The sequence below is a fragment of the Volvox carteri genome, assembly GCF_000143455.1.
Source record: "Volvox carteri f. nagariensis unplaced genomic scaffold VOLCAscaffold_20, whole genome shotgun sequence".
Taxonomy (NCBI): domain Eukaryota; kingdom Viridiplantae; phylum Chlorophyta; class Chlorophyceae; order Chlamydomonadales; family Volvocaceae; genus Volvox; species Volvox carteri.
Window position 1 is genome coordinate 1 of NW_003307563.1, and position 22,531 is coordinate 22,531.

The following is a 22,531-nucleotide window of genomic DNA, read 5'->3' on the forward strand; positions in this document are numbered from 1 at the left end:
AGACTTCTTCGCACATGACAGGCGATCAGAGGCTTGCAGCCTGGCCCAGCCGTCCCCCTTGACGTTCTCCGCTCTCGGAATGAGCTGTTCAACAAGCTACGTAACCAGAAGAAGAAGAACGCTAAGACGGGTAGTCTTTGGGACAACTTCGATGTGGGAGTGGTGGGGTGGTCTACCAAAGCTAGTCTGCTTGTTCTGCGATGAGCCGCTCAGCGCCGCGAACCCATCCTTCACCACGCCGCGCACCACATCAAGCAAGGTGCTTGCAAGGCTATCAAACAGCGTGCAGCGTCAGTGAGCCAGCAACAGCAACAGAGTGGAACCAGCTCCGCTGCGGCGAATTGGAGGGTTACGTACTGGGCCGTACGGGAGGTTGTAGTGCAGGAACTTCACTAGTATGACGTCCGTGTGTTGTCTTGTGAACATTGGGTCTTCTATCTGTGATTATGTCTTTATGTGCCATAACACGCCTTGAGACATGGGGTTTGGGGTCCACCCACCGGGCACTGAACTAACAAAAAGTGATCTGGATGACCGCAGCGATCTGCTTTCTAATGTCCAAGTAGATATTTAGAAAGAACAAAAGGAGACCTTTCCAACGGTGTAATTTTCAGGTACAACGGTTGGCCGTACACCCCCCTTCTACTGGGAGCGTGCACCTGCCTAGTAATAGTATCATAGTACTACATTATTATATATAGTACTATTTCTTACTATACTATGCTATTTGGGTTTTCATATATAGTGTTCTTGCCAACCCTACGTAGCACAGCTCGAAGACGCGGCTGTAGCCCTTCAAAATACAGCTTGACTGCAGATCTCGGCTTGGTCCAACTAATACTTGACACTTATCCAAACCCAAATCTAGTGCTATCTAGTACTATTTTTACTATATTATTTTACTATGTACGAACGCGGTACGAGCGTCGTAAACTAGTGCTAGTTTAGAGCCCTGCATACTATGTAGCACTATTTCTAGTACTATTCTAGTCTAGTAATCGTTTCTAGTATAGTACCAAGTACCAAGTACCAAGCATTGTAACAGGAAAAGTGGAGAAACAGTTGTGATGGTTTGGAACAGTTTGATTATGGTTTTTATGGTGGTGGCAGTGGAATCGAATGTACAAGCGGGTGCAGTGCAAGCGGGATGGCGCGGCAGCTGCTAAAGTAAAAGTGGAAGCGGAGGACTTTTTCCTCGGCTGCCATCCGGGTCCGATCTCCCCTCCCCTCCCCTTGCTTCTCCTCCCCTTGCTTCCCCTCCCCTCCCCTCCCCTCCCCTTGACGTCTCGTCTTTTCCCCCGGCCCCACTCGCACCTCGCCCTTTCCACAGGACTTGTGTTTGGCCTTGCCGCCCTCCTCCTCCTCCTCCTCCTCCTCGGCATCCGGTGGCGGCGGTGAGTCCGCGGTGAGCAGCGTCTTGAGTTGTGCGTTGTTGTCGTTGGCGGCGGTGATGTACTCCACCTGTGTAGTGGTGATGGCGGTGGCGATGGTGGTGGGGGGGGGCGAGGCGGGGAAGGAGGAGGAAGGAGGAGGAAGGGGAGAGGGAGACAGAGAGGCGAATTGGGCACAAAGACAGGCAGCAGCAGATGATGATGACGATGACGATGTACAAAAAAATGCCGCCAAAAAAATGCCGCCAAAAACGTCCCAAACTGCAGAAGTCCCAAAAGAGTTTCAACTGCTCGTGTACCGCATGACGTGTCGAAGGGGCCGGGAGAGCCGATGGGGGCCCCAAGAAAAAGACATGAAGCGAGAACTTGAGAAACGCATTTAACGCAAGCGCAAGCCGAAGAACGCTCCCCCGGGGGAACCCAAACCCGCTTTCTCCCCCCTTCTTCCTCCTCCTCCTCCTCCCCCCAACACGTGCACATACATACACGCATACACCCACCCACCCATCCCCCGGCACCCACCCACCTGCCGGACCACCTCCAGCGCGTTGAGCACCTCGGCCTGCTGAGCGAGCTCCGCGGCGTCCTCCTCAGCATCCTCGTCACTCTCCTACAGCCAGTACGGGGTTTCGTAATCCAGTTAGGTAGTTCAGTTAGGCAGTTAGGTAGTTCAGTTAGGCAGTTAGGTAGTTCAGCTAGGCAGTTAGGTAGTTCAGTTAAGCAGCTAAATAGTTCAGTTAGGCAATTAGGTAGTTCCGTTAGGCAATTAGATAGTTCCGTTAGGCAGTTAGGTAGTTAGGCAATTAGGTGGTTCAGTTAGGCAATCCAGTCAGGGCGCCGGGGGTGGTCAGACAGTACCGCCATCACAGGCGGCCATGCGTTACGCGCTCCGAATCACTTTGCAAGCCCAAGGAATGAAACAAGCCAGCGAAACAGCAACAGCTGCCGCGCGGACAGACAGACAGACAGACAGACAGACGGACAAGGATATTATATTATATTAGGCAAGCCGACAAGCGCCACAGACGCCCGGGGGCCCAACAGCACCATCAGCACCAACACACACACACACAGAGAAGACGTAAATGAAGGCTTCTCTATGTGCGTGTCGGTACTGTTGTTACGGTTGGTACTGTGGGTATACCTTGTTGTTACACAAGGGCCATGTAACAGCAATTAAATTTCAGTTATGCTAGGTAAGGTAAGTTCTTTTCCCCTGCGCGCGCGCGAGCGGGTCTCTATGCATGTGTGTGTTTTGGGGGTAAATAAATCATAAATCATGTGCAAGACAAGAAAATCAGAACTGAGCTGCCGGCGTCCCCGGGTGTGGACCCTCCTCGAACACCTTCCCCGGGGCAGACCCTCCCCGATAGGTCAAAAGTAAAAGGTAAAAGGTAAAAGGTAAAAGTCACGAAAAGAATTGAGACAGGAAACCTACGACGGCACACGGACACATGCGCACCTCCTCGTCCGCAGCCCCCGGGTAATTGCCGTGCTGCACGTACGGCGGCTCGTAATCGTCCACTCCCAGGCGGTGGTGCAGGTGCGGTGCGTCGTCATCCAGGATGGAGTAGTCCACCCCTGGAGGTGCGAGGAGTGAGGTGTGTGGTGTGTGGTGTGGTGTGGTGTGGTGTGTGGTGTGTGGTGTGAGGTGTGTGCGGTGTGGGGTGTGGGGTAAAGGACGGTGATGGGCAAGGGGAGAAAAGAAAGAAAAGGAATTTCGCGTATGATTGGTGTGAATTCCGCCATCGGCGAAACTACAAATACACACAGAGCTGACCAGGAACTAAGTTGAGGCGCCGTTGATCCGCTAGATTTGGTTGGATGCTGGTGGTGGTGAGTTGCTGAACCCAACGAATACATTCTGAAGTCAGATGGGGTGAACGGATTAGGGTGCCCCTCTCGCAGGGGAGAGCAGGGAACTGCCTCCAAGGGAAAGGGGGCCGCTGGTGAAGCTTAACCACCCTGTAACAACAACAACAACAACGACAAGTTATCTAATATTATCCGCCCATCCTCCCATCCGCCCATTACCCACCGACACCAAACACCCACCTACCCACCCACCCACCATCATCAAACGCCTCCACCACATCGAAGGCGTCCTCGTCGGCAGTGCACGCGCTACCTCCCTCGCTGGCCGCGTCGACGTCGTTCATAACGGCCGCAGCGGTCATGGCGCCGCCAGCGCCAGCGCCGGCCCCGCCAGGGCCCCCCGACGCTGCCGACGTTCCTGACGCCGACGTGACGCCAGCCATCGGCACCGCCGGCACGGACCCCGAGCTGCGGGCGGGTCCCTGCGACCCGGCCGCGGCGGCGGCGCCGCCACCGGGGGCGGCGGCGCCGCCGCCGCCGGGGCCGTTGGGGTTGAAGCCGGGTGTGCTCACGCCGCGAGTCCGCGTGGCATTGCGATGCGTGTTCGCACGTAATATGTTCAAAGTCCTAAGTGCCACCGGGAAGTCAGTCACCGTCAAGTCAGGCAGGTCAAGTCGCCGTCAGGTCAGGAGATGTGATTGAGGTGAGAACGTGAGACCGGAATGGGTTCATCGGAGGTTCCTCTTTTCTCGGCGCAAGAAAGTCCCGAGGAAGCGGGCAAGAGATAGACTAGATGCCATGCGGTCTCCAGTTCGAACCCTGGCAGCTGCGGTTCAAGGCCACCTCTTCTTACTTACTTATTCAGCGCCGCGTTCTCGGCCTCCAAGGTAGCAATCCGCACCGCGTCGTTGTGTAGGGTGGCACGGAAGGCGTCAACCAACGCAGCTATGGCACCCGCAAGGCTCGGGGCTGCGTTCACGAAAAAGGAGTCAGAAAAAGCATACATATATAAACACATACATGACGAAAAAACGCGCCGCGAGGCAAACAGACCCTGCCAAACAAGGCAGGGAGGAGGGCACTTGTGCACGTGCACGTTCACGGTGCGTTCTATTTGTATGTGCGTGCGTCTGTATGTATGTGGCAATGGCACACTCACAATGGGCAGCCGGGGGCGCCGTCGCGCCCCGGTTCCGACTCCGACTGCGGGACAGCGCACCGCCGCGGTCAGGCAACCCCGCCATCGCATCGGCTTCTGAAACGGTAAGCGGCAGCAGCAGTCCCCCAGCCGCCGCCGCCGCCGCCGCCGCTGCCGCCGTCTCAGGGCGTCGGCCGGCGCCGCCGCCGCCGGCGGACGGCCTGCCCATGGCGGCCGCCGCCGCTGGGGCACTGTGGCAGGCAGCAGCAGCAGCAGCAGCGGCACCGTCACCACCACCGCCGCCGCCACCCCCTGCTACCAAGGGCGAGGCAGCGCGGTGAGGCGGCGGCGGCGGCGGCGGTGCGGTGCTCGTGACGGCGGCAGTGGCGGTGGTGGTAGTGGTGATGACTGCCGGAGGAAAATGTCCGGCCCCGTAGAACTCCGGCCCCGCCGCCGCCACCGCCGACGCCGACGCCGCCGTCGGCCCTGGGCTGCGCAAACCGCGACCGCTGAGCTGCGTGACGGAGTTGAACTGTGTCAGCGGCGCCGTCAGGTGAGCGATGCCTGGCGGCGTGGGCGACAGCGGGAACAGAAACAGAAACAAAAGCATGATGGTCTGGTCTGGTCGACACTACTGTCTTATACAATTTAAAATCCTGGGTTCGATTCCTGGGGAGACCCCCGACATTGTCGGGAGGTGCGTGAGAATAATGGTAAGCGAACTCCTAGCTAGCAAAGTGGTGGACATTTCTTCCCCCTTTTCCCCCTTCCAAAGTTCCCACTCACCCCCCCACCCCCATTCTCTTACCCGCCGCCGCTCCAGCCAAGTGGTGCCCCACCAGCACCAGGTGTCGCTCCACCTCCGAAACCAGGGGGGCCAGCTCGGCCAGTCGGTCGTTCAGACGAGCTCTGATGCGACGGCGTTGCTCCGCGTCCTGCTCCACTGCACCTGATGCCACGGAGGGAAGTGCGCCAGCCACTGACCGGGGGAGGGGGGGGAGACGTTGGGGAGATTGGGTGTTGAGATTGTGTGTCTGTGTATGGGGGGGAGAGATTGTGTGTCTGTGTATGGGGGGGAAGATTGTGTGTGAAGGGGGGAGATGGGGGGTGGGTGGAGATGCTGGGGGAAAGACGAACCACACACGATTGAAGCTGCTGCCAGGGCAAGAGAGTATCAAACGTAGAACTGACTGAGATGCTGGGGGGAGGTACGAAACCCGTACACAGCGGCCGGTGGGGGACCCCCGGCAGGAGGGTAAGGCGAGGGGAAGTGTATCGTGGTGGTCATGGGGGTGGCGGGGCAGCAAAGCCAAGAAGGGAAAGCAACACATGGCCCCACATTCATCGAGCGCCGTCTCGGGGGGGGGGGCCGGGGGAGATGATACCGGGAGAGGGCGGTGGTGGTAATAGGTGGTAAGGGGGATGATGGATAGGTAGGGTAGGGTAAGGTAGGGTGTGGAGGAATGCAGGATGGTGCTTGATGCAGGAAACAGAACAAGAAGATCAACTGTCACCATCGGAAGCTAACCCCTCTCTAGCTAACCCCTCTCTAGCTAACCCCTCTCTAGCTAACCCCTCTCTAGCTAACCCCTCTCTAGCTAACCGGGGGTACCCCACCCATCCCCCACCTCCTGCTACATACACTCGCACAAGCAACACCGCCTGAGACCCTCCTCTCCCGGGCCACCTCCCCACCACCTTCCCCCCACCTCCCTCCCCTCATGGTTCGTCATTTCCCCGCCCCCGCCCTCCCTCCCTTCCTCCTCCCGGGGCGAGGGCGCCCCCCCCGTCGCTACTATTTTTTACACTTACTACTTTACGGATTGGCTATACTATTCAGCTTTTTATTACTGGCGGCTTAGGTAGGTAGGAGTTCCAACATCTACGTCACTTCGTCATCCCGAGGTTACAATCGTCACAGTCGCCACGGACGCCTTTCGGTCAGTTTTTACGTTTGCTACTATCTTGCCCTGGCAGCAGCTTCAATCGCGTGTGGTTCGTCTTTCCCCCCCCCGTCGCCCTCCCCTCCCCTCCCCTCCATCCACGTACCCGCGCCGCCCCCCTCGCCCCCCTCGCCCCCCGCCGCCGCCGCCAGCGTGTCCACCACCTCCTTGTGCTTGCGGTACTGCTCCTGGGACTCCCGCAGACACGCAATCCAAGGCTGCCGCTCCTCGGGGCGCAGCACGCGCAAGAAGATAGCGCCGGAGGGGGCCTCCAAGCGAATCTGACGAGGGTGCGAGTCGTCCTGTACGACAGCGGCGTCGCGCAGACTCGTACTCCAAACCTGACACGCCGTACAAACGGCCAAACCGTATATGCAGGCCGATTCCGGGCGGGCCAGGAAATATATACACGGGGAGGGGAGGAAGGAGAGGAGGGTGGCGTGGTGTGGGCAGCAAAGTCAAGAAGGGAAACCAGGAACAGCGTGCTGACGACCAAAATTGCAAAGTCGGGAATTTTTTTTGGGGTGCGGGGGTGGGAAAAGGAAAGTGTAAATGAACACGAGTGCATGTCGAAGGTGTTTGGGTTGGGTTGGGGGAAAGTGATCTGCAAGGAGACGGGGGGAAAGACGAACCACGTGAACGAGTGAAGCTGCTGCCAGGGCAAAAGAGTGTACCAGAGACGGGGGGAAGGGAGAGGTGAGGACGGTATTTTGTGTCAAAAGCGGGGGGGGGGGGAGAAAGAAGTAACGTAACAAAACCCTGAGGGAGAAATGACTCCAAGTGCACGCGAAGTGTGTGACGTGGCGTAACGTGGCGTGACGTGTATTCTTTGCTTTTGTGGCGTGTGCGTGACACGGGCAGACAGATAGACAGACAGACGGACAGACACACATACCTTTCCTTTCATGTTGGCGCGCTTGTAGATGAGCAGCTTTCCAGGCGCCTCCGAAGCCACGAAATATCGGCGGTGCCAGCGTTTGAAGTTACCCAGCCACAGCCACATGTACGACGCAGGGGGCATGCCGTCGCGCTTGAGCCGCAGCGCCGTGGTGGCGTACCTTTCGGGGGGGGGGGAGAGAGGTGATTGTGTGTGTGGTGGTGGTGGTGGTGGTGGTGGGGGAGGAGGGAGGGTATGAACATGAGCTTGATTTGTTGGGGTGAGGGATGAGAACGGATGAGAACGGAAAGGGAGGGCGCTGGGGAAGGGAAAGAGACACACACACACGCATACACTCACGCATACACTCACGCATACACTCACGCATACACTAACGCATACACTAACGCATACACACACGCATACACACACGTATACACTCACTCACCTGCCCATTGCGGCGCCGGCCTTCGTTCTCGCCATGACCCTAAATGGCGTTGCCAGGTAGGAGAACGGATTGACCGGCTGGTTGGGTGGATTGAACTCCTCCTCGGCCGCTGCCCGCGTACCGCCGCCGCCACCGCCGTACACCACGGCGCCACCGTGTCCTGCAGACCCTCCTGCCGTCGCCGCCGGGCCCCCTGCCACCGCATACCCGCCGCCGCCGCCGCCATTGCCGCCAGCGCCGCTGGCGTCCTCGGGATACGACAGCTGCTGCCCGCCGCCGCCGCCGCCGCCGGACAGTCCGGGTGCGAACGTTGCGTGTTTTTTGCGGCCCAGTGCCAGGCCGAAGTTAAGGCGCTGTCCTAGCTGCTGTAGCCGGCGACCTGCAGATCCCTGCGACCCCGTTGTGCCCTGCTGCTGCTGCTGAGCAGCGGACTGTTGATGTGATGGAAGGTGGTGATGGAAGGTGGAGGACGCCGCCGCCACCGCCGGGGCGCCAGATACAGAAGCTCCCTTCGGCGGCGGCAGCGACACCAGAAAACCCAGGCCCACACCGCCGCCGCCGGCAACGCCGCCAGAGTCCGAGGATCGTTTGCCGTACTTATGCTGCGTGTGGTATGGCGCGCCGCTGCCGTGGCCGCTGGGACCTGAGTCAGTTCCCCCGGCGCCGCCGCCGCCGCCGCTGCTGCTGACGTCGGACTGTTTGGTCAGGCTTTGAGGGCTGCCTGGCGCGGCGGTGTGAAGAGCGCTGTGAGCTACAGGGGAGGACGCCGCCGCCAGTGCGACTGGCGGCGTGGAGGGCGGCAGCGGCGGCGGCGGCGGCTGCAGGTGGCCGCCGCCGCCGCCGCTGGTGCGGTTGTAGGTGGCCGTCCCGCCCTGGGCAGTCGGAGGCTGTTGCGGGTGGCCGGGCGCGTGGGCTGCGAGTTCTCCCCCCAAAGGCGGCGACGAAGGCAATTTGGGTGGCGCCATGCTGCTGCGATCCAGAGAGGGAGACTGCGAGGAAGGTAAGTAAACAAAAAACATATAAAAAAACATGAGAAGGTGTCGGCGGCTGGGTTGGAGGAGGTAAGGCGGCGATTTGCGGAATTGCGGAAAATATGTAAGGGCATAGGAGGGGCATGAGAAGGGCCGTCCATCATAGCGTCCCTGCCAGCTTCTTTTCCCCTTCTAGTGGTGTGTTAGACTGGATTGGATAGGATGTTGCATTCCGCATCTGATATGATGCCCTAAGCCTCAGCTCTCTGTCCAAGTACCTATGAGGAAGACTGACCGCGGGTGAGTTGTGCTAGGGCACCCGCGGCCCTAAGCGGTGATGTGAAGGTCGCCGCGCGCGATATGGATGTTGCAGGTGCACAGAACAGGTCAAATCTGGGGAGAGGATGGGATGGTCAGGTTATTAGTGCGCCTGGGAAAGCGCGGGGGAAGGTGGAATTTTTGGGGGAGGTTGTTAGGTGGTTCTGCCACACGTGGGAAGTGCGTTTGGAATTGCAACGTGTCCATGGCCAAATATCTGTGATCGCGCTGCACCCCGCTGTCTTACTATGTTCCAAGCCGTAACAGGAGAAGTGTGTGCAGCTGCCCCTAGCAAGATGATGCCAGCGAAAGCTAGAAGAAGACGCACGGATACAAGTCCAGAAATGAGCATATGTCTTTTATATTATTTGTAAGATGGAATGCTCAGAGCTAGCGATGCGCTCGCATTAGTTCCAGCTCCCCCAGGCCCCAGCACAGGAGACGGATACCTTACCTGTCGCGTAAATGTCGAAAGCTGGATGATTCAAATGATTTGCTTAAACAAGTGCATACTATTTATATTGTTTCCCATGGAAGATTAATCGGGTCAAAAGACAGCATCTGAATATCCTGACCCAGGAGTACCGACGCCAGCTCGAGGTTTGAGATTTCGGGATGGTGCACGCGCTAAGAAAATTAGGTACGCTTATAGAGCTGCCTTGGAATTTGGTTGCTGTGAGTAGCTTTAAAGAACATGTCTCTGACTCAATGAGGCTGACAGCTGTGCTTCCATCCATAAAAGTCTACAGCAAACTTCAGTAAATTATTTCAGCTTATCTGCCAGTGTTTAAAAGCTTAGTGTAACCGTGCGAAATCACGACAGGTCACGACAACCTTCCGCACCCGCGACCCTGACATGAGACGGGCGCACAGGCCAAGTCAACGGGATTCCCTAATTGTCAACAGAAAACACCGATTCATAAACGATCATATATATTGTGTATATGTTGTTAATCATGAGGACATTCGCATCCATGGCCGATACCTCCCAGCAGGACCACGTCCCCTCCAGTCATGCCCTCGAAGTCCGACCGAACCGAATCATTTTCATCTTTGCGACCCAAATCCCATTTACATCTTCACTTCCTCAAAATTCTGCAAAACTTGCAATGCGCTTCTGCTCCTGCATGACCTGGAGGTTCGATTCAGGCGGTTGGAGCAGTTAGGCCGTTGCAGCAGGCAACTGCCTGCGCGGCCACGCGGCCGTGTGTGTGTTCCGTCCAGCATGCGAGAGCAAAATCTAACACGCAACTATGGACAGAGCGCAGAAGAGGATACATACACATATACATACAGATATACACATACATACATATGTACATATATACGTACATATATACGTGGATATTGCCACTAAACATTCTGCCACAAAAGATGTCGGATGACTTCCGGAAGATAGCACCAGTCACGTCTGCCGGGGTGGTAGACCAACAGCCTCGTCAGCAAACACACACACGTTTGACCCCCTCTGCGGGACTTTCTATTTTGCAAGGAAGCACAACGACAACGGCATTTTGTTTAATAGCGACAACGAACACCACCAACTAACCAAAAAACTATGCGCTAGACTTACTTACAAATTCCCCATAACATAATTCCCAATCTCATCTCCAGATGTACAGAAAAAGGGCTGTGGGTCAACCTTATGCTGACAATGCAAGCCAACCCCAGGCCAGTTCCTTCGCTACTTCTACTACTAATACATCCTCTGAAGCCCCAACTGAAAGTCTTAGTGCGTCTACTAACGCGAATGATGTCCGTGGCGAGCGTGTTTTTTTGTGTGTTCCTTTGGAGGAGGAAGACGAGGCGACAGGCTTTCGTTGCAGCCCGAACACCCAGAAGAAGCTTCTGGACCCGACCTGAAGCTCCGGTCGCCATAGCCTTCCTTTGGATGGCCCCCCCTGCCCTCCGTCCTGAGCCCCCCTTTGGCCATTGCCCTTTGCCACCGCTGCACCCATCCACCCAACTTCTAACGTGATGCCCTCTACTAAAAGCGGAGCGTGCGGGGAGTAGAGGAAAAAAACGCAAGTGCGCGAATCAAGATTCGAACAGGGGACGAATTACAGTTTCATGGAAGGATCTTAAATTCCGATTGCACCGTTGCAGCTTGAGAAAGAGGATATGGAAAATTGAAGACACATATACACCCCCCTTCCCATCTCTCCCTCACACACATACACATGTACATGCACACAAAAAGAAAAACACAGTTTGGTACGAAAGAAAAGTACGAAAGAGAAGTACGAAAGAAAAAGACCGCAACCTTTCTTTTTCTTGACAATAAGATGTTGGTTGGTTGGCAGCAACGGAGCGCCCCCCATTCCCCGTGGGCCCCCTCCCTCCTTCCGGACAACGCATGTCGTACAACGTACGATCATTCCATCACATTGACACAGCTCAGCATCTTCCCGGCCCCCCCCCCAAATGCAATATAAGCCCGTACTCGCATATACATACACCCACAGACATACACATTCAGGCACTCCTCGACTTGCAGACTACACAGTCACGCTCGCCCAGTTCATCACGACACATAGGACGCGAAAAACACAATGTACTGCAGGCTCTCCTGCCTCCCACCCCCAACTTCCCCTCTCCCACCCCCACGCGCTCTCCCCTCTCCCCACTTTCCTAGTCTCTCCGAACGACGTCGTAATCTTACACATACACATACACACGCACATCAGCAAAAAAAACACAAACACACACACATTTACGTGCAAAAGACACGCACACGCATACATACATACATACACACGCACTTAAAAGACATTCAAGCTGATGCAGTAGCAGTCATTGCTACTGCTGACCGTACAGCATCCCCTGTACGGGTATCCGTGCAGAGGGCCTTGATGATGGCGCCGCTTGAACCACCACTCCCCCTCCTATCCCCGTATGGCGATGAGAACCACCCGGGGGGGCGGGGGCGTTTATCCCCCCCTTTCCCTACCTACCTACCTACCTTCCCGCTGGACATGTAGATCTGCCGCATTGTGAAGTACAAAACACACACGTACATATCGAACGTGCCTGGTGCGACATTTGCACGCTGGGGGTGGGGGTGAGGAGGGGGGAAGTGCGTCCACCTACCGACCCCACATCGACCCCGAGCAGCATCACATTACATCAAAATATACACGCGAGCTTTTTTTCCGACGCCGACTGATTGTAGTCCGAGGAGAGGGAGCCGGAGCCGTGTTTCTGCGTCCTCTACCGTATGCAGCAACTCTCTGCCATCCAGCCACCGCACCCCCAGTTCTCCAGCTCCTCCTCCTCCTCCGCACCCCTTCCTGGTCTCTCTACCTACCTCCCTGTCTTCCTACCTATCTACCAACCTCCCTGTCCATGTCGATCTGCCACAATGCTCTGAATTTCGTAACACAAGCAGCAATGCCACAAGCAGCGGCCGCGGCGGCAGATGCAGCAGCTATGTTTTCAAGTTTACAAGCTGCTCGATTCGTTCTCTCTATTTATAGCACACACACAAATATATATAGATACGGCTGTATGCGTCTGTCTGTCTGCCTGTGAGCATGTGTGTCCAGACCTGTTTCTATATTATTGTCTGTCTGCCTGTCTGTGTGTCTATCTGTGTGTCTGTCTGTCTGTTCATATCTGCCTAAGCGTCGGCCTGGTCTGCTTGCCTAACTAGGTAGTTCTGTCTGTCTGTCTGTCTGTCCGTCCGTCAGGTCGTCCGTCGGGGAAATATTCCCCAGTGGAAGGAAGATAACCCCACAGTAATAAAACGCCCCCCCTTAACACCATACCGCTCTCCCCCTCCCCTCCCCTCCCCTCCCTAGAGGGGACCCACCCATCCCCCACATCCATAGACACATCCACAGACACACCCATCCCCCACACCCATAGCGGAACGAAGCGGCGCCGCTCTCTGTGGAAGAGGTCGCACATAGCGCAGACCCCACCTGGCCATCCCTCCATGATATTCAACTACCAACTACCACTTAACCGCTCTCAACTGCTGTCGCCAACTGCCGTCAGCGGGAAGTTAAGGGCGCCTGGAGAGACTGACGGAGCGGTTCAGGAGGCGAGGCCGCCGCCGCCGCTGGAGCGACTGCCCGCACCACCCAGTCCCGTCGTGCAACTCCGTACTTGGCTTCGGCCGCGGACCTGGACGCGTCGTACAGCTGCCGCTGGCCCGGAATCATTGACTGCCTCCGCTTCCGCTGGCGATAAGGAACCAGCCGGTGTGGCGCCGCCGTCAGCAGGGATATCCGCCGCCGCCGCCGCCGCCGCGGCTGCGATGTCACCGTGGGTGCCGTTGTCAAGGGACTTGCTCAGTCGCCCCCGCCGCCGCCGCCGTACATATGTACGACGTAACGTCGCGGCGGCGGCGCCGCCGCCACCGCCGCCGCTACGGTGCGTTTCCACATCGGCGGCGTCGCTGGCGCCATCAGCAGCACCGCTGCAGGCGACGGCGCGACGGCGCCACGCCGACGACTCTGCAGCCGCCGCCACCGCGGCGGCGCGTTGCCGCTGTAGCAGCTCTAGGAACGGCACCGCGACGGCCCCCCGAGGGTCCAACTTCACTACAGCCCATGCCAGGTCATCGACGCGATAAGCCTCCTGGGAGCGAAGTAGCGGCGGCAGTAGCTGCGCAGTGCGCTGTAGCGCCGACGACAGCCACGTCGCCGGAGGACGGGCGTCCAGGAAGGCCAGGCAATACAGGTAGCTGATGAGATCCGAAGGTCTGCGGAATTAAAAATTCGGTCCAAGTTAGATTCCGGATCCAGATCGAAGAGAAATCGAAGGAAAAGGATTCGGGATGGGATGGATGGAGGGTAAACACTCAGTAAGGAAACGCCCAGGCAGCTCAGACAGCAGCAACTGTGATACTATCTGACCTTTCCCATGCTGGAATGATTGCGGGCTCGGCGAGAGTAAAAGGCTGATGAAGGTGGGTGCAAGCAACAGCGCAATAAAAAATTTAAATGAAATGGAACCTTTTCAAACCGAACCAAAACCAACACACAGCCTGAAATTACTACAAAAACAAAATATATTCTTTAAGAATGTTTTTTGTCTTTCTTCTTTCTTTTTTTGAAAAAAATGAGACCCTAAATTTTTGAAAGATATGTATGATTTCCATATTCGGAGGAAAGTTGATAAAAAAACGTTTTCCTCCCCTTCGGCCGCCGCGGCATCTTTTTTCCCGCCGCAGACTCACCCGCATGCATGAAGCTGTCTTGTCACTTGTCCCGCAAAAGCAGTCACCCAATCCGGGGGCAGACGGTGGCGGCCCCTGGCCAGGCCCTCCACCAACAAGACCAGCTGTCCAGGGCCCATCGCGCCCAACAAAGGCCAAGTCGCCGCGAGAAGGGCCTGAAGCGCACCGCTCGACGACAAAACGTCCGGCGGGTACCCGCCGTCGTGTACGGCAGATCCTAACGCCCAGGCCAAGTTGGCTAGGTCCGCTGCGCGAGTGGTGCTGGCGGCGGCGGAGTGAGCCAGCGGCGGCGGCGGCGCCGCCGCCGCCAGCGCGATGGAGAGATGTGGCAGGTAGCATGCGAGCCATTCGTACGACGGCAAGTGACCCAGCTGCTTCATGCTGTACGGTAGCCGTACCAAAGCCGGTTGGGGGACCTCCGCCAGCGCTGCCGGCGCAAGCGCGCCGGCCTCAACCGCGCACCACCATGACGGCGGCGGCCGCCGCCGTACGGACGCCCACGCGCAGCACAGCTCCGCCGCCAGACCCGGCGATAGCCCGTCGCGCTCCGCCAGCACGGGCTGTAGCAGCTGTTGCAGTCGCTCCGCCACGGCCGCATCGGGGACGTAGCCCAGCGCCGCCAGGCAGCACACGGCACGCGCGACGTCGGCGGCAGGCCAGCCGCCGCCACTGCCGCTAGCCCCGTCGCCGTCCCCCCCATCCGCGGCGGCAATCGACTCAGCCTGTCGACAGATGTGTCGTACAATGCCGGACATCCATCGTTGATCGGGCACATGCCCACAGCGTACCATTGACGCGAGAAGCGTTACAATCGCCTCCGAGCTCCTAGGGGACGCGGCGGCACCATGGCCGCCGCCGGCGGCGTCGTCGAGTTCCCCCGACAGTGACGGCGGCGCCACCGCGGTGCGCCGCAGCCCTGCCAGAAACAGGTGCAGCGGCCGCTGAGTAATGACGCTATGAGCCATCGCAAGGACGCCGACCGCCCAGCCTTCGGCATGGGGCGCAGGCGCCGCGACCCCTGGGTCAAGGATGGCCTGCAGCGCCGCCAGCGTCGCCAACTGGGCCGCCGGCTCCGCCGCCACCAATTCCGCGCGCAGTTGCGTCGCCGCCGTCGCAACCATGCCGCTCAACGGCGCCGACGCATCGTCAAGGCCAAGGCGCTGTAGCTCCGCCACTGCCGCCAGCACCTCCAGCGGCGGCAACGGCGCCTCCGTTGCCGACGGCACCACCGCCGCCATCAGCGCTGCCGCGTGGTTCCGGAGCCACGGCAGAGGCGGCCGCAGCCCCAGCCGCCGCTGGAGGTGCAGCGCCATGCAGAGGTGCGCTGGACGCAGGCTCCGGAATCGATCGGCCGTACTGTCGTACCAAGCAGCTGTCCATGTTGGGCCCGGTGCATGGCCAAAGCACGCAAAGCACGCTAGGAGCTCCACCAAACTGGCCGCCGTCACGCACGGCTGCGAAAGCTTGCCGGCAGTAGCACCTTCAAACGCCGGCATCCAGCCGTGGGGAAATTCCAGGCGCGCCACCGCCGGCGGCGGCGGCGACGTGCGCGATGGTGCCATTGCCGCCGCTGGCGCCGCCGCCGCCGCCCCGGCGGCGGTGGATCTTGTGGTGGAGGCTGCAACGAGGGCTGCTGCAAGCTGTAGCAGGTGCTGGATGGGCGCGGAGGACAGGGCTGGCTGTGCGGCACGAAGGAGAGCCAGGAGAGCGGAGGAAGAGGATAAGGTTGAGTCGTCCTCCCCTTTTAACTCCTCCCCAGGCGCCGCCGGCTGCTGCTGCTGCTGCGGCGGCGGCGGCTGTTGCGCAAGGTGGGCAGCTCCCGCCGCCGCCGCCGCCGGCGACGGCCACTGGAGCGCGGCCAGGAGCCGAAGCAGCAGCTCCAACTCCTCCACCGCCGTCAGAGAACGGAGCCGACAGCCAATCTGGGACGCCACGCGCGTCAGCCATGTCGTACGCGGCCGTACACGGAGACCGTACATGCCCTGCAGCAGCCGCAGTACCCCGTTGGCGCCGGGTGCATGGCCGCAAACTCGTGCGGCGGCGGCAGTGACGGCTGATCGCGCCGCCGGCGTCCTTGCCTTGAGTCCAAGCTCCGCCGCAGCGCACAACGCTTGACCGACGTCAAACACGTCGTACTGATCCAACGGCGCCGTCAGCACCGCCATTAGCAATGCAACGACGAGCTTACGTGGCGGCGGCGGAGGCTGTGGCGGCGGAAGCGGTTGTTTCGTGTCATCTGGCACGCGCGCACGTACGGTGTCGTACCACAGCTCCCGTCCGCTGTCTGGCCCGGTTTGGGGCCCGTCTGGTCTTCCTGCGCTGGCGGCACCGCCGCCGCCACCGCCAGCACTGGCGGCGGCGGCTGCATGGGCACTCGCTACGGACCCATGCCGCGGCGACGACGCCACGAAGTACTGCAGACAGGCCGCGGCGTGCCGCGGCGCCAGCGCGCGCAGTTGAACCAGCCCTGCCGTGTGCCTCACAAACGCGTCGTGCAATCGTACACTCCGCGCCGCGCCCAAATTCGCAAGCCCGCCGCCAATGCCTGCCACGTCATCTGCAGACGCCGTCGACAGCGCCGCCGCCGCCGCCGCGTCGGAGGCGGCCAGGAACTCCGCCGCTAAAGCTTCGTTGCAGCCGCCGCAGCGGACGGCGAGCCGACCCATGCCGTGCAGCACCACGCCCAACTCACTCGGATCCAGATGCCGTACAAGCGGCGCCGCCGCCGCCGAAAATGCCCGCAGCCATTCCGGCGATATACGAGAATCCAGCTGCGCCAGTGCCGCCACTGCCAGACACAAGGACTGGCAGCCTAGCCGTCCATCTAGGGCACGCGCCAGGAGCGCCGCCGCCGCTTCGTCCACCCACGCCGCTGGCGGGGCGCAACGAAGCCGCGACAGTGACCAAAGCATGCACGACACCGCGCGCGCCGGCGCCGCCGCCAGCAGCGGACCCGACGCGGCACGCCGCCACTCCGCCAGCAACTCGCTCCGAGGCCGCAACCCCAACCGCGCCAAGCCCCATAACGACATACAAATCGACGGCAGAAGTCCGGGTACGGCATCATCGCCGCTGCCGCCCCCGCCGCACTCAGCCTGTAGAAACACGGCAAGCGCCGACGTAATGGCCGCTGCTGTCGGGCCTTCGAGCCGTACTTGTAGTACGGCAAGGGACCAGAGCAGGGTAGCGACGCATCGAAGGTTGGCGTCGGGAGCTGCGAGTGCCGCCGTCACGGAACGCTGCGCCGCCGCCAGCCAGAGTGCATCGGGTCGTACACGCAGCGTCGCCAGCGCCCAGAGGCAACAGCTCAGTTCGCGGGCACTGAAACGCGGTAAGAGTCGGCCGCTAGCGAATTCGAGCTCCGCCACCCAAACCGGTTTGGGTCGCAGCCCCAACCTCGCCAACCCCCAAAGTGCAAGGGATAACGAGTGCGGACCGGCTTCCCGCCAAAAGTGCCGCATCTTGGCGGCTAAAGTGGACGCCGCCGCAGCGACGCGCGGCACGCCAACAGCGGCGGCGCCGCTGCCGCGGCGCCGCCATTGAGGCCGCGGCGCCGCCAGCGGCTGCAATACACCCAGCGCCCAGAGCATGTTGGACACTGTACGGCAGCACGCGCGCGGCATAAGGCCCGGAATCCGTACCAAAAGGGAGTCGAGCAGTCGTGCGACATCTGAGTGCAGTACACGGCGGGATGTCGGTTGGGCTGTCGGTTGGCCGCTGCCGTCGGCGGCTACCGCCCCCGCCGCCGCCGCTGATGGCGCCACCGCTGCCATCGCCATCACCATCGCTGCAGATGGCGGCAGCGGCGGCGGCACCGACGACAGTGGCTCTCCTTCGTGGTCACGGTCAACAACAGCTGCCGCCACCGTGCCGGTAGTCGGCGGCAGTAGCGCCGTCGCCGCCGCCACCGTGCCGGTCGTCGGCGGCAGTAGCGCCGTCGCCGCCGCCACCGTGCCGGTAGTCGGCGGCAGTAGCGCCGATGGCGGCGGCAGTAGCGCAGTAAGCACCGTGCACCGGCGCATGCCCCCTGGATGCCGCTCTGCGACGCTTCGACGGAGCCGCCGCTCCTCCGCCGTCACCAACCACATCGGCGTCTCGGCTCCCTCCGCCGCCAACGCCTCCCCCGTTCCTCGGGCCCTCTTCCACGCCCTGGCAAATCTAGCTCCTCTGCCTCCGCCTCCGCCGCCACTACTACTACTGCCTTTTGTTCTAATAGCCCCGCCGCCGCTGCCGACAGGCGCTGTTAGCGGCGGCGGCGCCGCCTCCGCCTCCGCCAGCGCAGCTGCATAAGGGACAGTAAGTTCCGCTGCGTTATTGCGATATATCTTTGCTAATCGTACGAGCGCCGCGCTGACGTGAATGCAATCAAGCTGCTCGCCGTACGTCTGTACGAGCGCAGCCACGCGCCGCCAGTCGGCGGCGTGGGACAGTTCCCACGTGAGCTTTGCTGCGTTGGATCCGGAACTGGAGTTGGTTCCGGATCCAATTCCGGAACCAGCCTGTTGACTTGCACCACCCGTTCCGATTCCAACAGTGCGCTCTGGCGAGGGCCCCCTGCTGCCGCTGCTGCTGCTCCTGCTGCTTGCCGCATTCGTACGGCGAACAGGTGGCGGCGATAGGCGAAGCTCAAAAGTTTGGGGCGCCCAGCGGTGCGGTGACGGGAAGAACGAAGACGCCGCTACTGCTACCGCTACCGCTGGTGCTGCTGCTGCTGCTGCTACTGCCGCGGTCATGTCAGAATCAGTACAAAAAGAATCGTCGTCGTATTTTGTGGCTGTGACGGCTGAGCCGCCGCCGCCGCCGCCGCCGCGATGGCTCCCCTCAGCGACACGTGGCAACTGGTGCTGTACTGTCGTAAGGCTGCCGTTGCCGCCGCTGATATCCCCGTTATGCCGCCGCAGCGGCAGCGTACTTTCCTCCTCCTCCTCCTCCGCCGCCGATGGGTCCTCTAATGCCGCCAGGGAGGGAGGTGTTCGTCCAGTCGTCAGCGGAGTGGCGGAGGCGGCGGAGGGGGCGGAGGGGGCCGTTATCCGGTGACGGAGGCCGACGTCATTGCCGCCGTCCATCCCCACGATTGCAGTAAGTACGGTCGGAAAATCCGCGGCGCTTCCGCTTCCGCCGCCGCCGCTGGCGACATGGACGCTGTTGCTGCCGCTGCCGTCACCGGCGTCGACGCTTTTACTGACGCCGGCGTCGACGGTGCTACTGCCGCCGCCCGGGAAAAGGCTCCCTAGGCTCCCCTGTCGTAGCGTTTTCTGTCCTTGCTTGACTCCCGTTGGGTGATGGATGTGGTGGCGGCGGCTGTAGCCGAGTGAGAGGTTAGCGTTCCGTCGGAGTCGGAGCAGGCGGCTCCGCAGGTGTACCGAGCTACTGCTGCTGCTACTGCTGGCAGTAGCAGCAGCAGTAGCAGCCAGGCCGCTAGGGCTACGGCTGTTGGAGCGATCTCCTATATGTATGTGCGCCCCGTGTTCAAGAACAACAGTGCAGCTGGTGCTGGCGACGAGTCCGTGATCTGTGACGCCCTCGCGCCAAGGTAGAGTGTCCCGAGGGAAGGGCGGTGTGTGTTCTGAGGGGGGACATGAGCGCGCCGAGCCGATGGCAGAGGAAGAAGCTTCCGGGCATGGCAGCGACGGCAGGCGATCAGGCGAGAACCGAAGCTCTTGATTGCACCTGGTGGCTGATTGCGACAGCAAGAGCCGCCGCACAAGTTCGGAGCTGTCGACTGGGGAATCCGGGGAAGCTGTCGTTGCGGCGCATGACGCTGGGAATCGCCGAAGAGATTCCTGCGGACGCAAGGCAGACAATGGCTGCCGGGCTGAGCCAAATTGGTGTGGATTTTATTTATAAATCTATCTAACGTTGAAGGACGGGCCGCTAGAGTCCTTGTTAAAGTCGATAATCGAAAGCCCAGCCGCCGACTCACCCTTGCGTCCCTTGATGCCAAGTGCAATGATCCGAGGCGTCGAGGCCGTAGTATGTTATTACATCTGCATATATAATAAATCGTCCGGTGAGGTGGCTGACAAGTGTTTGAGCCGAGATATTTTAGAGAGCTGACAGCCCGAACAGCCCCTGACCTGCAAGACGATAGCAAAATTGAGGCACAATGATGGTGCCCAGTTTGTTCCACAGGCGTAGGTCCCGCTCGCATCCAGTGTCTCAACCCACTGACTGATACGCCAGCCGCCGGCTTGCTCCTCAAGCCAAACCCAGCGTCCGAATAAAACACGAGCTTAAATTTCTAGCGCATGGTGCAAAATGTTTTCGCAATTATGTATTGTATGCCAAATTCGCCCAGGATGTCTCGAGGAAAAATAGCCAAACTATGCTTTGGCAAAGCCTTCAGCTGTATGTCAGCGGATCTCAGACGATTGCGCGAACAAATCCCTTGTTACGCTCCAAACGAAGCAAGCCGACACCAACCAGGTGCGTACGACATGTTTTGGGGTGTTTAGACGACAAACGCCCTGATTAGGCCTTACTTTATAAAAAGCTAACCACCAAAGGCATATGTGAGCTTTTGGCTTGGCATGGCGTGGTTCAGCTATAAATTGCAGGAGAGCACGCCTGGAAGCGTAAGTGCCTGGCAACGGATGTGCGCTTACAGCATTCACGATAGCATAATTAGATTTCATTTTTAAACCTCCATTCCTTTTTTTCAATACATATGCTTTATGTCATCAAATCGCTTTCCGGTCTGCGCGTACTTTAGCTATTGGGCACAGTCCTGCGTTTGACCCGGGGTTCATTGCCAGACCGCCCATGTCCACCTCCACGGCTGTGCTCATTACCCCGAACGGCCGTCAACGCACCGCCCATACGTCAACCTCTGGAAACCTCCAAATTGTATTCCAAGGTTACAACATTGACGGAACGACGTTAAAGTAATGGTTCCGAACGGAACACCAGTAACGCTGCAAACCCATAACCCAAACAACTATTTACTAGTTATAAGTGAACGTTTGCCAGCTTAAGTTTGCTGGGTTAAGTTTGCCACATGCGACCAGTCAAACAAAGAGCAAGCTGAAAGGCGATTGCTCCGTGTCCACACCTGTTGAATTCGTTCGTTCGCCTGTCTCGTCTCATCTCAAATCTGGTTGTGACGTGTCGTACGTATCATGGCATGACATGCAGCAGGCAGCAGACAGCCTGTGGACGTGTCCCCGCTCGCCTCTCCCGGAAGCTCTATATGTCCCTCTCAACCCCATCAGTACACATCCATCCATCCATCCACCCATCCATCCATCCATCCGTGCAGCCAGCCAGCCATCAACATCAACATGAGCATCAACATCAACATCAACATCAACTTCCGTTGTCACCGTTGCCCCCGTCGCCAACCCGTCCAAGCTTTTTAAAGCATCCTTGTCCTTGTGTTAGAATTGATTAATCTAGAAACTTATTTCTTAATCGTTCGTTCGATCGATTAAATATCTGCATCTTAGTTGTAGTAGAATCTCTCGCCGTGTCGTCCTCTTCCTCCTCCTCGGCAGCTTAGGGTTAGCTCTTCTGTCCCTGCGCTCTCTGCAGCGGACTTCAGCTCTACATCCAATCGCCACGACAGAAACACACGCGCACCATCTCTTATCCAATACTGGGGTCCATTCGCACGCACGCTGGTGCACAGATTATGACATATATACCTACATGTATACACACGTGTTTGTAACAGCGCCGTGACGCCGACCCTATCCGCTACTACTACTAATCCGCTCCATCCAGACCATTCCGGAGTTCGTTGGTTGTCGGTTGGGAGTCCCTTTGCCGTATGTGACGGCATAGCGCTACTAGGTAGGTCTACAGCTCCTTCTACCTTGTTCGTTTTCAGTTACTGTTACAGTAACTGTTACAGTTACAGTTGCAGTTACCGTTACCGTTCGTATTAGCGGCGGTTGGAGTTCCTAATAGCGGAAGGGGAAGAAGCCGTGACAGCACTCTGCTAGGTGAAGGGCCACATTTAACTTTACTTAAAAAGGAACAGAAAGACGGCTGGTTGGATTTCTTGAGGGAATATTCCTCTGGAGGGGAAGCCCCCCCCTTCAGTCGTACTTTTGAGTCACAACAGCTGTGTCGTTGTACGGACGTACGACGAGCGTGATAAAGTTTTATTGACGTAGGGTTATCGGATTATGGCACGACACAAGGAATGCCGGCGGAAGCCGGTGCTCACGCCGGAGAATGGAGGCTGTGACGGCGGCGGCGGCGGCGGGGAGGCTGGCGGCGCCGTACCGGTGCGGGTGGAACAGCAGTCTGCCGTCGCCGCCGCGGCCGTGGACTCCGAGCTGCGTTATCGCCATCAACCGCCGCCGGTGCACTGCCGCCGCCGCCGCCGCCGCACCCTGGCTGCGCGCTGGGCAACGGGAATCCCATTTAACGCCGTGCTGGTGTTGCTAGTGTCGCCTGTCGTACATGCAGGTAAGAAACAGCTGGNTGTGCTGCCGACAT

The 22,531-nt window shown here is 59.1% G+C and overlaps 1 protein-coding gene across 1 annotated transcript; it reads right to left on the reverse strand.

The window, feature by feature from the left end:
* Positions 1-1,095: 1,095 nt before the first annotated feature.
* VOLCADRAFT_91154 (uncharacterized protein) lies at positions 1,096-20,905 on the reverse strand (the record flags this gene model as incomplete). The annotated part of the gene is made up of 20 exons (XM_002950765.1): positions 1,096-1,461; positions 1,918-2,001; positions 2,854-2,972; positions 3,463-3,833; positions 4,064-4,175; positions 4,426-4,908; positions 5,153-5,293; positions 5,329-5,406; positions 6,394-6,628; positions 7,183-7,345; positions 7,820-8,393; positions 8,879-8,976; positions 9,745-9,752; positions 11,864-11,950; positions 13,030-13,524; positions 14,087-14,190; positions 14,253-17,756; positions 17,931-18,471; positions 19,757-19,869; positions 20,899-20,905. 20 exons carry the CDS (start codon positions 20,903-20,905, stop codon positions 1,096-1,098), a joined length of 7,683 nt encoding a protein of 2,560 aa, XP_002950811.1.
* Positions 20,906-22,531: the final 1,626 nt, after the last annotated feature.